The sequence below is a fragment of the Pezoporus occidentalis genome, unplaced genomic scaffold, assembly GCF_034315485.1.
Source record: "Pezoporus occidentalis ecotype Australia unplaced genomic scaffold, CSIRO_AGI_Poc_V1 ctg26, whole genome shotgun sequence".
In the NCBI taxonomy this organism is placed as follows: domain Eukaryota; kingdom Metazoa; phylum Chordata; class Aves; order Psittaciformes; family Psittacidae; genus Pezoporus; species Pezoporus occidentalis.
In genome coordinates this window covers 1,990,568-2,005,400 of record NW_026914502.1, presented here as the reverse complement: position 1 = coordinate 2,005,400, position 14,833 = coordinate 1,990,568, and the positions used below count along the sequence as shown (strand labels likewise).

The 14,833-nt window shown below is 41.2% G+C and overlaps 1 protein-coding gene across 2 annotated transcripts in view; it reads left to right on the top strand.

Annotated features, from left to right (window-relative positions):
* The first annotated feature begins 4,433 nt into the window (after positions 1-4,433).
* Positions 4,434-14,833, top strand: part of GUCA1C (guanylate cyclase activator 1C) — a 33,526-nt gene continuing 23,126 nt past the window's right edge. Inside the window, exon 1 of one of the 2 annotated variants that reach the window (XM_062623936.1) lies at positions 4,434-4,780. In XM_062623936.1, coding sequence (XP_062479920.1) covers positions 4,577-4,780 — 204 coding nt within the window. In that variant the 5' untranslated portion in view covers positions 4,434-4,576. Of the gene's footprint in view, positions 4,781-10,366; positions 10,589-14,833 lie in introns of those variants that run through there. The other variant, XM_062623937.1, reaches the window with a different exon arrangement.

Here is a 14,833-nt window from a genome sequence, read left to right as displayed (position 1 = left end):
TGAAACAGAAAGCATGCTAGTAAGAAAGCACTAAGCCTGTGTGGAAAAAATGACAGGAAGATGCAAATAGAAACTGCACAGGAAAAAATAATTTACATCAGTGCTTTTATAATAAATGTGCAAACTGCAAATAGAGTGGGCTTGCCTGCATTGACTCAGACATCTATGTTAGATAGGACCTTCAAAATAGCATCCTTTTTGTCCATAATGATTGCTCTTCAGTCAGTCACTCTGACCACCAGCTGGATAAAGATAAGCCAATTAAACACTGTTTGGATCATGTCTAGTATATAAAAATAGCCAGATTTCACTGGTCAGGTTAGAAGTATTTCTGGGCCATTCTCCTGTTTCTGGCAATAGCCAGGACCACGTGCCTGTGGAACAGGTACTCCTCAGTCACCCTCTCTGCTCCAAGCAGCCTGTGGCCATTCAATCAGTTAACAAGTTCATTAAATGTGTTTAATGGGCTTTTCCTCCATGAAAGCGTCTAATTGCTTTTTGAACTCATACTTACTTAGCCTCCACAGTTCCACAGTATAATTACACAAAATCCTTTACCAAAAAAAACTGAAAATCTCAAATTCCATTGCAGGAACATTTCAAAGAATTCCAGAAAGCCTGCTTTGAGGTTAAAGGAAAATAAGATGTTTCAGTTTGGTGACCTGCGATTTCTATGGCCACAGGTAAGATTGTTGCCTGTCACTATAGCAAAGGGAGCAGATAAAAATTCTAAATGGTCCTGTCTTCCTACATCCTTAAAGTCCAGGCATCTTATTCCTGTGGATTGCAGAGACTGATGGTGCTAATACATAATATTGAGAGGGACTTAGAGAGAACTTTGCTGTGGGGACAAAGTGGGTGTCAGAGCATAGCCCCTTCAAGCTTCTCCATAAAAGAGCTGTTGATTCCTCTGCCTTGGTATTGTCCTCTTTTGTGTGTGGTTTTTATGTTTCAAAGGCTTAATTAAATGATTCCCTATATTTTATGCCGTCGTGCATAAAACCTTAATAGCCTTTATTTCATAACCTGTGTTACTTCATAACCTGGCCTCAAGTCACTTCGATTACATATGAAGGTCTAAATGCAGGTGCCATCTGGTACAGTGCTGAGAGGCTCCAGGTGACCTGTGAGTTGGGGTTTTTTATCCCCATTAAGTTCAGAGGAAACTAAGCACATAGTATGTATTTGATACAGGCAATGGGTTTCTGTGTACCATTGTGGACGCTGGATTTACGTCTTTGGAATTAAACTGTGGGTTCCACTCCGATGCATAAATTATCTGCTTCTTTCCAGGCCTCCTACTTGTTTTATGGCAGAATTTTGTCTTTTTTCCATCCTTTCTTGAAGTGCCTCACATTCTCAAAGTCCCCTCAGTCTCTCTGATGTGTGTTCCTCATAGCTGCTTTCCCTCCCCATTATATCGCATTGCTTCCAGACCTACAATGCAAGTTCTTCACTACTTCTGCATTCTCCCTCATTCTAATTGCTGGACTTTGAGTGCAGACTATACACATGAAGGAATATAATCCCTAACTAACCTGGATGTGCGGCTACAATAAGTCTAAGAAAATTGTACTTTAACCTGAGAAGCATTTTTTCCTCAGAGTGAAAGGGAGGATATTAAACTGCTAAAAAGAACAGCGTTGCCAGCATAGCCTTTCTGATCTGGGTGTACTTCCTCACTATAATCCCCCAGTAAAGCTATCCTAACAGGAACATAGCCTACAAGAACTCCTTTAAAAGCATCTTCTTCTCCTACTGGCACATAATGCTAGCTTCCATGTTTCCATTTTATTCTATACTATTGCACTGCCCCTTCAAGTCTCCTGGGTATTCTCTTCTATCTTTATATATCTTATATCTTTAATCAGGACCTTTGCTGGTAAGCAGTTGTGCCTGTTCATGTGCTTGTTTTTCAAATGCTATAAAACTTAAGGCTTTTCAGATTCCTCACATAGAAACTTTACAACAGCTTGATGGTTATCTTGAAGAGTGACTTAAAATGTGCATTTCCCTGGCATTTTAACCTTGTCTTCCATAAGGACAAACACAAGAGAGTTAGGAGATTCTTCCATGCCATATGAGAGACATACATATGCTTTCAAGGGCTGAGATGGCTCACATTTGTGCCGTTGTTTTCTTCAGACGCACATCTGAAAATGAAAATGTACCAAAAAAACCAAATATAGGCCCCTATATTTACAAAAAAAAACAATTGTCTGTGATTTCTGAAACCTAGGGTTGAAACCTGTGGGTTTGGGGTTGGGCTTTAACCTTTGAATGCTGCCTTTATTTCTGGAAACAGTGGGAGTCTGAGTAACATTGAGTTTGAAAACATTGCCCCTTTTTTTTGTGGAACAAGAAATGTGGGAGATGTACACTGGGAAAATTCTGGGTCTGCATTTCCAGTTAGTAGCTACTGAAAACTTAGATTTGATGAACAAATGTAAGAGACGGAGGACTGCTTCTTTTAAGCTATGTGTCTTTTGCTTGCTGCTCTTGGTTACTACAAATACAGCATTCTTTGCCTGCAAGTGATATTTTACAGTATTTAAAATACCATTTCGCATGTTTCAGATTTAGCCTGGGTTTATTCAGTACTTCACACAGGTAATCCCTGCTGCTTCTGAAGGCCTTGATCCTATAACTGACAACGCGCTAGCAGACCGCTATTGTTGCTCTGGGGAGACTGTTGTAAGAGAGGCAAGGGAAGCCTAGAGATTATAAAAATCACCTTTAAGTGATAGCTACGTATATATCGCTATTGAATTCCTCTAGGCATTCAGGTGTGCTTTTTTTCCCCTCTTCTCTCCCTCTTCAGCAGCATTGCTCTGACTGGCTGCAGACACTGATTTATGCCGTATAGTTATAAATATATGTGCTGAAAGCCTGTTCCACTCAGAGCCCAACTTGTTCCAGTCCACTCACCTTTTGCAGTGAAGGCTTTTATCTATTTCTGAGAAATATATTGCACTTCTGATCTTACAGGATTAGTGTGTCCCAGGGCTTTATCTGCCTATAGAATTAAACAGAGTCCAAAATACTGGATGACCATGTGAACCTGTATGCTGTTACACAAAGCCTGTCTTAAACCTTCTGCTGCAGGGGCAGCTCGCCCAAGGTTCAGTTATTGGGTGCACCCAATGGGTGCACCTCCACTCATCCCTCGTGCCACCTGAAAACCCAGGTTTCATGGCACGGCCAACCATAACGTTCAGTTTCTTTGCAGTATTCAGATTAAACTTGTCTCCTGCGGCTGTTGATGCTGCTCTTCATACTGAGCCAGCCTGAGTCTTGGCCCAGAGGGAAATTCAACTGATGCAGCTGTCCAGAACTCCAGGAGCAGCCCGGCTGTGCTCTTCTCTGCCAGCTGAAATAGAAATGCTGCTCGGGTAGTGCTCACCTTTCCTTTTGTGAGACGCCACCAGAGTGGGGAGACAACACGTTTATTGTAGGCTTAAGTATAACAACCATATTTTCGCATTCTACCAGTTCAGTCTTCAACCCCACTCCATAGCATAGGCTGTAAGGCTTAAATACTGTACAACTATAATCTGCTCTGTACCACTACACAGCCCAGACGTTATGACATTGCTCTGCAAGTTTCCTTGTGGATAAATAAGAGACAATTTGAATCAGTGGAAAAAGCAGTCCTGCACCCCCTCTACTGCTGGCCATCTTCTCCCATACCCACTCAATCTGTGCTCTTGTACAACGCAATGTTCTGTGAGACCAGGCGATGCAAAATTTAAATCATCACTGAAGCTCATTGTATTCATTAGCATTCAGTTTGATTGCAAGCTTCTGCCTTGGATCTGTTCTTACAGTTGTTCCCAAGTGCAACCACAAACGCTCATGCTGGCCTAAGGGAAGGGACAGCATGGGACTGAATGAGCAGTGGCAATGGGAAGACAGGTCTTAGGACAACGTTGGGTTACACAAGACTCAGATGCTCAGATGAAGAACTGCTGCCTAAGGTCAATGGCAACAGTTTTGTGCCCAGTGTATAGCTGCTTTCAGGTTTTCCCAGGTTATCCAAGTCAAATCATGTTGCAGTTTTGGCCTATAAGGTAAGATTTGGACTATACATATATGGTACATACAGAAGTAATAAAAGTGGGAATTCAGCTGCTAGAAGGCAGCTGCACAAAAGGTATCCAAATATTTAAATGGGGCTGAAGGTTTAGTTGAAACCTTGTGAATTATTAAAGCAAAGGTTTGGAAACTACTCTCAGAGTCCCTGCATGTTGCTTATTCAATATTCATCCAGTTTACACAGCTTTAGCACCACAGATGCCAGTGCGAGATGAGAATCAGCATTAATCGGTCCTCACGCCCTGCTGAGGCTTTGCAAACTGACTGTGCACAAAGACTGTAATCAGCTGATAAAACCATGGTGCACTAAAACTGGGCACCAGTAATCTCTCTAGGGTGCTATATTTACTTAGTCTCTATTAGTAGTGATCTGTAAGAGGTTTAAAGTAGCTCTCAAAAGCAGAGTTGGTGTTTAAATGATTGCTGTTGAGAAGCAAGAATCAACATTTGGATGAATAAATACTGAAAAAGGTTACCTGGTATGTTCGATGCTATGGGTGCTGCTGGATCAGCGGATGACATTAATGCTATGGAAATTCACCACTGGTACACTAAATTTATGAGGGAATGCCCATCCGGACAGCTGTGTCTGCATGAATTTAAACATGTCCTGGATCTACATGGACTTACTCCAGAAGCTAACAGCTATGTCGAACAAGTATTTCACACATTTGACATGAATAAGGTAAGAATTCATTCTTAACTTCCTGGCTTTCTATCTGATGCATTCAGCGGCATGACTCAGAGGGCTGGCAATGCTGACTGTTTTGAGGTAAGAGAAGTGATTCAGAGGTGATTCAACAGAAAACTGGAGGCAAATAAGCGCAAGTGGCAGACAAACACTTTTGAATGCTTTGCTCCCAGTACACTTTGCCATTTTGAAACTTGCATGCAGTCATTCCAGGACATTTTGATTGGTTCCTCATCTTTCAAGCCTGGATTTTTGTTATTGTTTTCAGTGTGTGTTAATAATTGCAAGTTTTAACTTTGCTTTAAAGCAGCATTTGGCTGTATCCATAGGTATTAATGCTTTAACAAAATGCAACACAGACACACTATGATTCCTTCTGTTGCCTTTTGTCTCTCAATTCATTCTGAGCACCTTCTGTGGCTTAGTTTGGTATCACTCAATCCCCCTTTTCCAAAGACTTATCTGTCTGGTTTTGATCCATCATCCTGATTGTACTGCTTAACATGCTAGGCCATCCCAAAAGCAGTTGTCAGTGGCATTGCTGTCTTATGTTCTTCAACCTCAGTGTTCATAGAGGTCTCCTCTAGCCATGAGACTTATCCAGAAGACTGTGCCTTGTTATTTTTCCCTTAAGCTAAAATGGGACTTTCTGAGAGTCATCTGTAATTCCTATGGAAGTGTTTGTCCTTGACTGATATTTCAATACTACAAAATCAAAGTCTGCTTCTAGATAATAGAGTAGGTGGTCTCCTCATGGTATAAAAACTTACTAAGAAAAAGACAAAAAAAGAAAGCAGCATTAGTGTTCTCTACCTACAACCCTGATCTCAGTAAATTCAGAGCTGAAATGGAAAAGGTGTTATTACATTACATGAACGACTTTAGTGGCAGGTTAAAACTGGTCGTAATTGTAGCCAGGACTACTCCAGGCAGTTTCAATTTCCAGAAATGGCCTTTCTGTTCTTTGTTATGAAAGGAATTATATACGTTCCAGAAATTGTATGGTGCCCAAAAGACTAAGAATTCCCGGAGTCAGTACCTTTGTTACACAGTTCTCTTGTTATGCCTACTTCCACACGCACGCTCCCACCCCCAGTTCATCTTGGCTTTTTGGTATTATTTAATTCTTTATATACTTATATATATCTTTATATCTTTTATATTACATAATTCTTTTTTTACATGAACTTCAAGTCCTGTTCTTCTAAAACCAGGCTCTTTGCATGCTCTTTTCCACCCCCTGCCAATTACCAGGCGGTTAAATATACTGGAATTCAATTAAGTAGTATCACCTAACTCAGTAAATGTGCTAATTACAGATGATGAGCAAATTTCTAGTCCATAAACATGGAAATGGACCAACAGGAATGGTTAACTTAACGTGTCCTTTTCAATTAATAAATTGATGTATTGTGTTCCCCAATAAAGCTTTATCAATGCCAACTTGCTTGCGTGACGCACATGGACAGGGTCTGAGCCTATCTAAGAGCTTTTTCAGGGTAGCTTTAATGTGCTCTTGGAAAACATTTGGAAATAGATCCAAAATTTATTTTAGACAAATACTGTCAAGTATTGAACCTGCAGCTGATTTCAGTTATTTTCCAGAAAACTGGAATGTGAAAGAATTGCTTTTGGAAAATCAGGCTTCTGTCAAGATGACAGCACACCAGTAACCACAGGCATAAGGAAACTGAGTGTTTGCCATGAGACACATGAGGGTGTGGAAAGAGGAGATAAAAGTATCCTTCAGATAGCTTTATGACAACAGAAATGCCTAGGAGAACTTGCCACTACTGCTGCTATTGGTCTGTGTATTTGAAAATATCTATTGTATGCAGTAAATGGTTCATCCAGTACAAGCAAAGAGTGCAGAATAACTTGGGCACAAACAGGGCACAGCTGCTCTTTACCATCTTACCCCATTCAGCTTTCTCTACTATTTGCAGTCTTTGTAATACTACATGAAATCAAAACTCTTAACAGTTTACTTCACTTGTTTAAATTACTTGGAGCACTGAGAATGTGCATATAGATGCTGACATTTGCTTTTTATACAATTCAAGCATTACAATCCAACCTGTTACAGTTGTGAGAAGAGCTTTGCTATGTCTAAGTTATTTAAGAGTACCTTTCTGTAAGGAAAAAGAAAGAGGTAGTAAATGTAGCTAGTCATTCTGTATGAAGACAAGCTTTAGGTAAACCTGGAACCTGTCTAAGCAGGGAAAGAACTCCAAGCCAAAAAGGTGGGGAGCTTTTGAGGGGGTTTGAGTGTTGTTTAGGGGTTTTGGGGGTTAGCTTTGGGTTTCTTTTTTTGGGTGGCAGAGGAAGAGCAGGGGGAGCAGGATGAGTTTTTGTCGGTTGGTTTTTTTACAGGTTACCAATTGCAGGGCCTCCCTCCCACTGCAAATAGCTTAGCACCCAGGGAGTAGCTTGCTCAATTACCTGATGAATATTAAGACGTATGCCTAAAGCTTGCCAGGTTATACATGCATCAGAGTTTGACTGTTACATAGTCCTGTGCACCCATCTCTGACCCCTTTCTCCTGTTTCCCCATAACTTTTTAATCAGTTGGCATATGTGAATGAAATTGGAAAGAGTAGGCGTTCCAGCCTACTCCAGCCTACAGTTTTCATACAAAATTGGCAGCTGGGTAGCAGGGACGCACCCAGAATGAATGACCTACTCATACAGAATTCAGCTTTCATCCATTAAGGCAACAGCTAGCTGGCAAAAGAATCAGGCACTTGTTTCCTTTCCTCCTGGTGAGGATACAGGGTGGAGCTGGGCTGCCAGGCTGCGGTGATTTAGAGAACGAAAGACAGAGTCTATATAAATGTAGGCTTTTATTTTGCTATTCCCTGAAGAGCTCGTTTAATTAATGTTCCATGTTAGACAGAAATAGATGTTTTATCTGTTTGGAACTCTACCCCCAACACACCTCCCCACACCCCCATTTTAATGACATTAAACGACAATTTGGCCTTCTGGGCTTCATAAAATCCACTATCAAACTGCTTAGGCTAGGCTTATAACCTCCTTATTTAATAATGAGCTCCCACTAAAGATTTGGTATTAATTTCCAATTCTGCAAGATGTTGCAACAGCCCTTCGTTAGCTACTGCAATCTGAGGCATGGATTTTATTGCGTACTTTCTCAATTGAGCTCTTGCAGCAATAGCACAGGAAAAGATATTTAGAAGGCAGAACTGGAATGGCACATTTAGAACAGTTATATACATGAGACTGTATAGTCTGCGTCCTTTTGCAGCTGGAAATAATATGAAGAATGTGGCATCTACTCCCAGATAAAAGCCTGGCAAGTTTTTGTCCTTGTCCAGTCTATCTGTATCATTTAGTGGCTAGAAATGCTTAAACACTTAAGAGAAATAAATCAAGTGAACCAGAATGTTTTACCTGACTATTTTACCTTTTCCTTCTTAATAATATCCCTCCCCCCCAGTCTAGTTTTGATGAACTAGCAACAGTATAATTTTTAATGGAATGACAACATGATAACTACAAGATTAAGATGATGCAACATATAGCTTCTAGAAAGGCTTGAGCTCAGTTTTATTGTCCTCTTACCTTGTTGAAAGTCTTGAGAGCCTCACTGAAAAGCCTGTGGCAACCAAGGCCCTTGACCTCTCAAGCCACATGTCAGGATCTCATAAGCTTCCCCAGTGAGAAATCACAGCACGTCTGTTTAGGTTGAGATGATGTGTATGGTTATGTGCTGTAATGTATGTTTCCTGTGAAGTCAGTCTATAGGGCTTCAGGCTGGATTAGGAAACAGATCTATATAAGAAGAAGAATGAGCAGTTGGCATACCAGCTTGTCAAGAGTAACACATTTGGGACTTTTATGTCTTAGCCCTGGCTTTCTTGGTACCAGTATCTTCATAATGTTCTTGATCACTGACTACCTCGACACCTCTAACAGGAGCATGACTTATGTGTAGCACAATCAAAAAAGCATTTGTCTTCTGGATCCTGGTCTTAACACGGAAATCCAGCTCTGACTCCTTTCCATGCCTAGCAGACCTAGAGGATCTTTTTCAAGATGACTCAGCTCTCTGCAAGTTAGATGAATCAAGTCTTTCTTCCCTCCCTTACACTTCAGTGGAGTAACAACCTACCTAATTTGGTTGGCAGAAACTACTTAACTCTTTCTTAATAGAATAAGCAGGGGTTTTATGGGTTTGTGAAAGAAACTACACGAAGTTCTGAAGGGGCATAACATTCAGAGATGCATCCAGTCTTTATGGTTCAGTCTTGCCCATTGCAATATATAATTGTATTTCAAAGTTGAAAATCTCAGGTTGGGATTATGGTTTTTTTTTCTGACATTTATATGTTATTTTTCTTCTGTTAAGAGGATCAAACTTCGCCTGCTGCCATGATGGTAAAATCACTGCCAGATCTTTCACATTACTAGAAAAGAATTTGGGATCTAATCTCTTGCTGCATGTATTTGGCTTTTAGGAAGTGAGATTCCAAGCAAACACCAGACTTTGGTGTGATGCAAGCTTCTCCCTGCACCTGAAACTGCTGAAGGTGCCTCTATCAGTCTCCAGTTTCTATGGCATTGAATGTGCCGCGCTTTAAAGTGCTCAATTTCCTATCACTTTATTAGCTGAAAACCCATCACTGAGACTGTGTGAACAGAAAGTGTTAAGTAGATTATGCAAATGACGCAACATGATTACTTTTAGTGGCTCCCCATGCTCTTACTGTTTCAGCATCATATACATAAGGACATGTTCCTAGTTCTTTTTACCTTAAGATGATTTGAAAAGTTTTTAGCACGTGCTGGATTTAGATGGGATGTTAAGTCAAATTCAAGGCATGTACTTTGAATTGAGAGTCATGAAGAGTCTGCCTTCACTTCTGAAATCTCAGTAGCCCCGATTTATATTCTTTCTTCAGTTTCTGGTGGGTGAATTTCACCAGGTTTTGTATTTATATATCCTGATGTTTCCTGTGAGATTACCAGAACATCTCTTTTTCAATGCTAATGTTATGGTCCGTTTATAATCTTCCTTGAGCTGGGTGAACGCTTACTGGCACACACCAGATTCACCATGCACATCATCAGTATCTTGCAGGATTTATGATCCTCCCTGTTTCCAAAAGGCTGAGTGCAAAGGTCTCCAAATAAAGCACAGCAAAACCATTTTACAGCATAGCAAGCATTCAAAGTCATCTCAGCCACTGCAGTTTTAGGTGCAAAGCATTGTAAGCTAGCAAAAGTACCAAAGCTGCAAACCTGACACGTGATCTTACGCAACATGAGCACAAATATCATGTTTTGTCTTCAGGAGAGCCCCAGCAGAATTCTGCAGGTTGAGCACATGTCCAGGTAACCCCAGCCAGAGAGAAGGACCCCGGTATTGACAAGCCTGCTGATGTTCAAACAGATCATGAAGGATGATCCCATGCAGCTTCTATTTTTACCTAATCCAGATCTGCAGGGATCTTTATGGGGTTTGTGGTAGTTTTCCAGCTCCTGGTTTGTGGTTGATTTGTAGTTGGAGGTGAGCCAGGGAACACTAGAGCTCTACTCAACAGCAAACAGTGCAGTGTGGACAGAGACGAAGGGCAGACGGTGCTATGGGTGCTGGGGAATCAGCTGATGATTTTGCTGCAATAGAGAACAGTCAGTGGTACCAGAGGTTTATGAAGCAATGCCCCTCTGGGCAAATTACTCTCCATGAGTTCAAGAAAATACTGGGTTTACACAATATGAACCCCCAAGCAAACATGTATATTGAGCGGGTGTTTCACGTCTTTGATATGAATCAGGTAAGGCATTTTCTTGGACTGTTTGTCATCGTGAAATGTATGCATTAGCATGAACAGTAGAGGACTTTGGCATAATGATACTAAATAGGAAGCAGTAGATAAGTGGGAATACTTCCCCCCCCCCCTTTCTTATTTCTGCTGGTTTGGACAGTTAGAATGAATCTTTTGGTTTAATATTTGTTTTATTGTCACCATTTTTATTCTTATTTGGAAAGTTTGTGAAAGAGTGATACAGCTGGTTTACTTCCCTCCTCACCCCTTGGAATATCCCCCAACTTTTAAAGCGGAGCAGTGGAAGGAAGGTAGATTTGAATTAGTGCATAGATCAGAAATCAGACCATGTTCCTTCTTCTAAAAAATAAATAGAAAGAAGCAAGAAACTCAGTAGAAAAAGTGAAGTCAAAAAACAGGAAGAGGTAGGAATAAAATAAGTAGATACCAGCTTTCCAGGAGAGGCTTGAAATAAGTGAAATGTAAAGCAAGCAAAGAAAACATAAAAATAACAAAACTAAAGCACAAGGATGACAAGATGGAAATAAATATTCAAAGAGTAGAAGGAAGAAATAGTGTCTCATCCTTTCTTTGTGAGCTAATTGAAGCCCTCACGGAACTGAAATGCAAGCTGTGGAGCGAAACTGTTGAAAACCTAGTTAAAATCTTAGCAAGTTTCATTGTCCATCGGAAACGGAGCTGATACTTGGACAGAAACAACATGCGGGAATGAACGTGGTCATTTGCTCAGATGCAGGAAGAGGGAGGAGAGTCTGGCAATGGCTTCTGGCCCCCTGGGGTGTTTCTCCGCCTCTCCACTGGCCCAGAAAAGCACTTGGACAGGGATCACAAGACAAATACTGCTGCGCTCTTTAGTAATTGCAACAGACCCCTGCCTTCCTAACTGGAGCCACTAGGAGATGCACGTTGCTCAGTGTCTGCTTGGTTTGGGGAAGACTTCAGGCACCAAGAAGGACATCTCCAATCAAACCCGTGGTATTTAATAAGGGAAGACCGCCTCTCCTTTACGTTAAATGTTTACGGATGTGTCCCTCTATTGGCTCGCTTTTCCCTTTTCCAGAATGCTTAACTCAGTGGATTTTATTCTTGGGTGAGATGGGGGGGGGGAGGGAAGGAAAAAAAAATTGCTTTAATATCCAAAGATCTTCCAGATAGCTGGGTTGTGCAGGTAGATGAAAATAGGAAGCTGAGACTTAGAGTTGTTTAAGGATCTCTATGTAATACTATTAACTGCCAAATCCAATTTGCCTAAGCTGCAATCCTTCATGAAAACAGCCTGTGGCATCAAAATGTCACTGGGGTGGGGGCTAAATCAGAGATACTGCCCTTAATGTAAATATTTTGAGGACTTCTAAAGCAAGAATTATAGAAATCTAAGTTCTAAACTAATTCTAAATAATTAGAATCCTAAGTTCTAAACCAAGAATTATAACTTAAATTACTTTTTCTACAATTAAACTACCAGGGTCCCCACACACACACTCTTCCCCCCCCCAGATTATCAGCACACAAAAGGTCAGGGATTTATTTTTTTCTCTTTATTTTTATTTTCTTTTATTATTTCTTTTATTATTTTTATTTTATTATATATATTATTATTTATTATTATTTTATTTATTTTCTTTTATTTTCTTTATTTTTAATCTCTTTATTTGTCACCAGTTGGAGCCAGAGCGTTTCATTGGCCTCTCAGATTTTGCTTGGATGAGAGGACTCTTTCATTTCTAATAAGACCACTCGAAACTAATAGTTAATAGTCATTGCACTGCCTCTCTGTCCTCAGTCAGAGGTTGTTACTCCTGCTTGCAGTTCCCTGATGCCCACAAGGCAAGGCACAGCCCAAGCTCTTGACAGCCCCGAGTTCAGGAGTATCAGTGAATCTGCAATAGCTACAAAAGTAGAGTATTCCAGACTTTTCCTTCCAGTATCTGAAGAGGACCTACAAGGATGCCAGAGAGGGACTCTGCATTAGGGACTGTAGTGACAGGACAAGGGGTGATGGGTTCAAAGTGAAACAGGGGAAGTTTAGATTGGATATAAGGAAGAAGTTCTTTACTGTGAGGGTGGTGAAGCACTGGAATGGGTTGCCCAGGGAAGCTGTGAATGCTCCATCCCTGGCAGCGTTCAAGGCCAGGTTGGACAGAGCCTTGGGTGACATGGTCTAGTGCAAGGCCCATGGCAGGAGGTTTGGAACTAAATGATCTTAAGGTCTTTTCCAACCCTAACTATTCTATGATCCTCCTGGCAAAGGAGGGTGCATTCCTTCTGCAACTAGAAACCTGGATAAGAATAACGGCTTCAGGAGTGGGCCCTTATTGTGTTAAGTCTTTGAACTCCAAATAGCAAATGTAAAGCCGTTATCTCAGAGCACTTCCCATAATCATGAAAATGAAAACAAACGCGCTACCGATGGTTCTGTGGGAAGCATAAGACTTGTTATTTCATTATGCACGGTCTGCTGGTTATTTATAGATACCAGTGCACCGTAGCATGTGTAGCTAACGATACCCACAAAAGCACATCTGTAAAGGCTTAGTTTAATGACAAAAATAAAAGCCTAGGCTAGACTGTGCACAACTAAGATAAGCACAATTGCTTATCTCATCACCAGGACATGTATCTTTGTGCTATGCTCATAATCTCCACGTCAGGAATAGTGAAGCAGTAGTACAGAAATAAAGCGGACATAATAGGCTTCTATAGAGGTGTTATTAAATGGTCGCTGCCTTCTGTTCAGTTTTAAGCCCGTAGGCAAACCCAAGCCATCCATTGTTTGTGGGAATATAGTAGCAGGCACACACGGAATGTGACCGTGACCTAAGGAACCTGCGCCAGGGCTTCATCGGTGTTTCCAATGAGAGAATAATTAAGGAATTGTGTGTATATTCCCACATGCTTTACTGTGTATGCCGTGGTTAAAATGCCATAGAGGGTAGCAATGACTTCTGTTTTCCTTAGTCCTATACTTGAGTTAGCAAGAATTTGGTGAGTTCTTTCCTCTAAGGTGGAGAAATGAGAGGTTGAGTCCTACTAGAGACTTGTCTCATCAGCGCAAAATCTTTCTGGTTTATGAAGGAGAGGAAAACAGTCCTTAAAGGCAAATTACATCCTGATGAAAATACAGGAGAAGGAAAGGCTGGCTTGGTCCTCCTTGTAACATGCAGAGAAAGAGGAAAGCAGAATTACGTAGGTTAACCTCCTCTTTATACAGCTTTGTATCTTGTCCAGATGGCCCTCTTTCATTTGGGCCACCTAGGTAGTCCCCCCAGAAACATCCCACCCTGTCTGCTTGAGCTGGGGGAAGACTGCATCAACTTTAATAGACATAAATGGACTCTGAAGCTGGCTAGGGCAGAGGAGTAGCCATGTGCCTGTGAGCAACTGGCAACGGAATTAATAGAGGGAGACGGCAGGATAGGGGCGAGAAAACTACGCTCTGAAGTCAGCTGGCTAGGCAGGGACATGGTAATGCCTGCAATGATCTTTCTCTGGTTGCATCTCCCCTCTGCAACTGAAATGAGCAGTAGCAGATGTCTGTACGTGCTTGGCACCGGTCAGATCCAGCATCTGATAGCAGAGCCATACAGTGAAAGGGGATGGAAGAAGAGAGAAACAGGACAAAGTCCAGAAGCACGAGCTCAGTCATAGAAGGGTGAGAAAGGGCATTTTTTCAGAGCAAACAGCCAGTAGAAATTGCTAAGGAAAGACAAAGGGAGTGAGCTGGAGTGAGCCAGAGTGGATTCAAAAATCAAGAGGAAATGACAGAAGGTTAATAGGCAAAGATGACAGGAATTTAGATAAAAATCTGCAGATAAGATTTCTATTCAAGTGCATTTTAATCTTGGCATTTGCCACTTCAAGCCCTAGCAGTTGCCTTTTCTCATCTTGCACTTCAAACGGGTAGCAATCAGCTGAATCTATGGGAGTGGAAAGATGTGTGACCTCCTTGTTTCACAACACAGGGATTTAGTATCTGCTGCCTACGGCTGAGTTACTGCTGTTTTCTCAGCACACAAGAGAGAAAGAGAATGTCATCTTTAGTGCCATTTTTCATATCAAGGTAGCTCCTGATCATTCTCCCGTGACGTTTGGTAGGGTTTTAGTTTGGGGTTTGTCCACTGAAAAACAAAAGAGCAACTTCTATTGTCAAACTCTGTCCAAAGATTACCTTCTTCACTTGTAAAGAAACCTAAATTACATCATCCCCTTCAAAACCAAACAGATGTTATACCA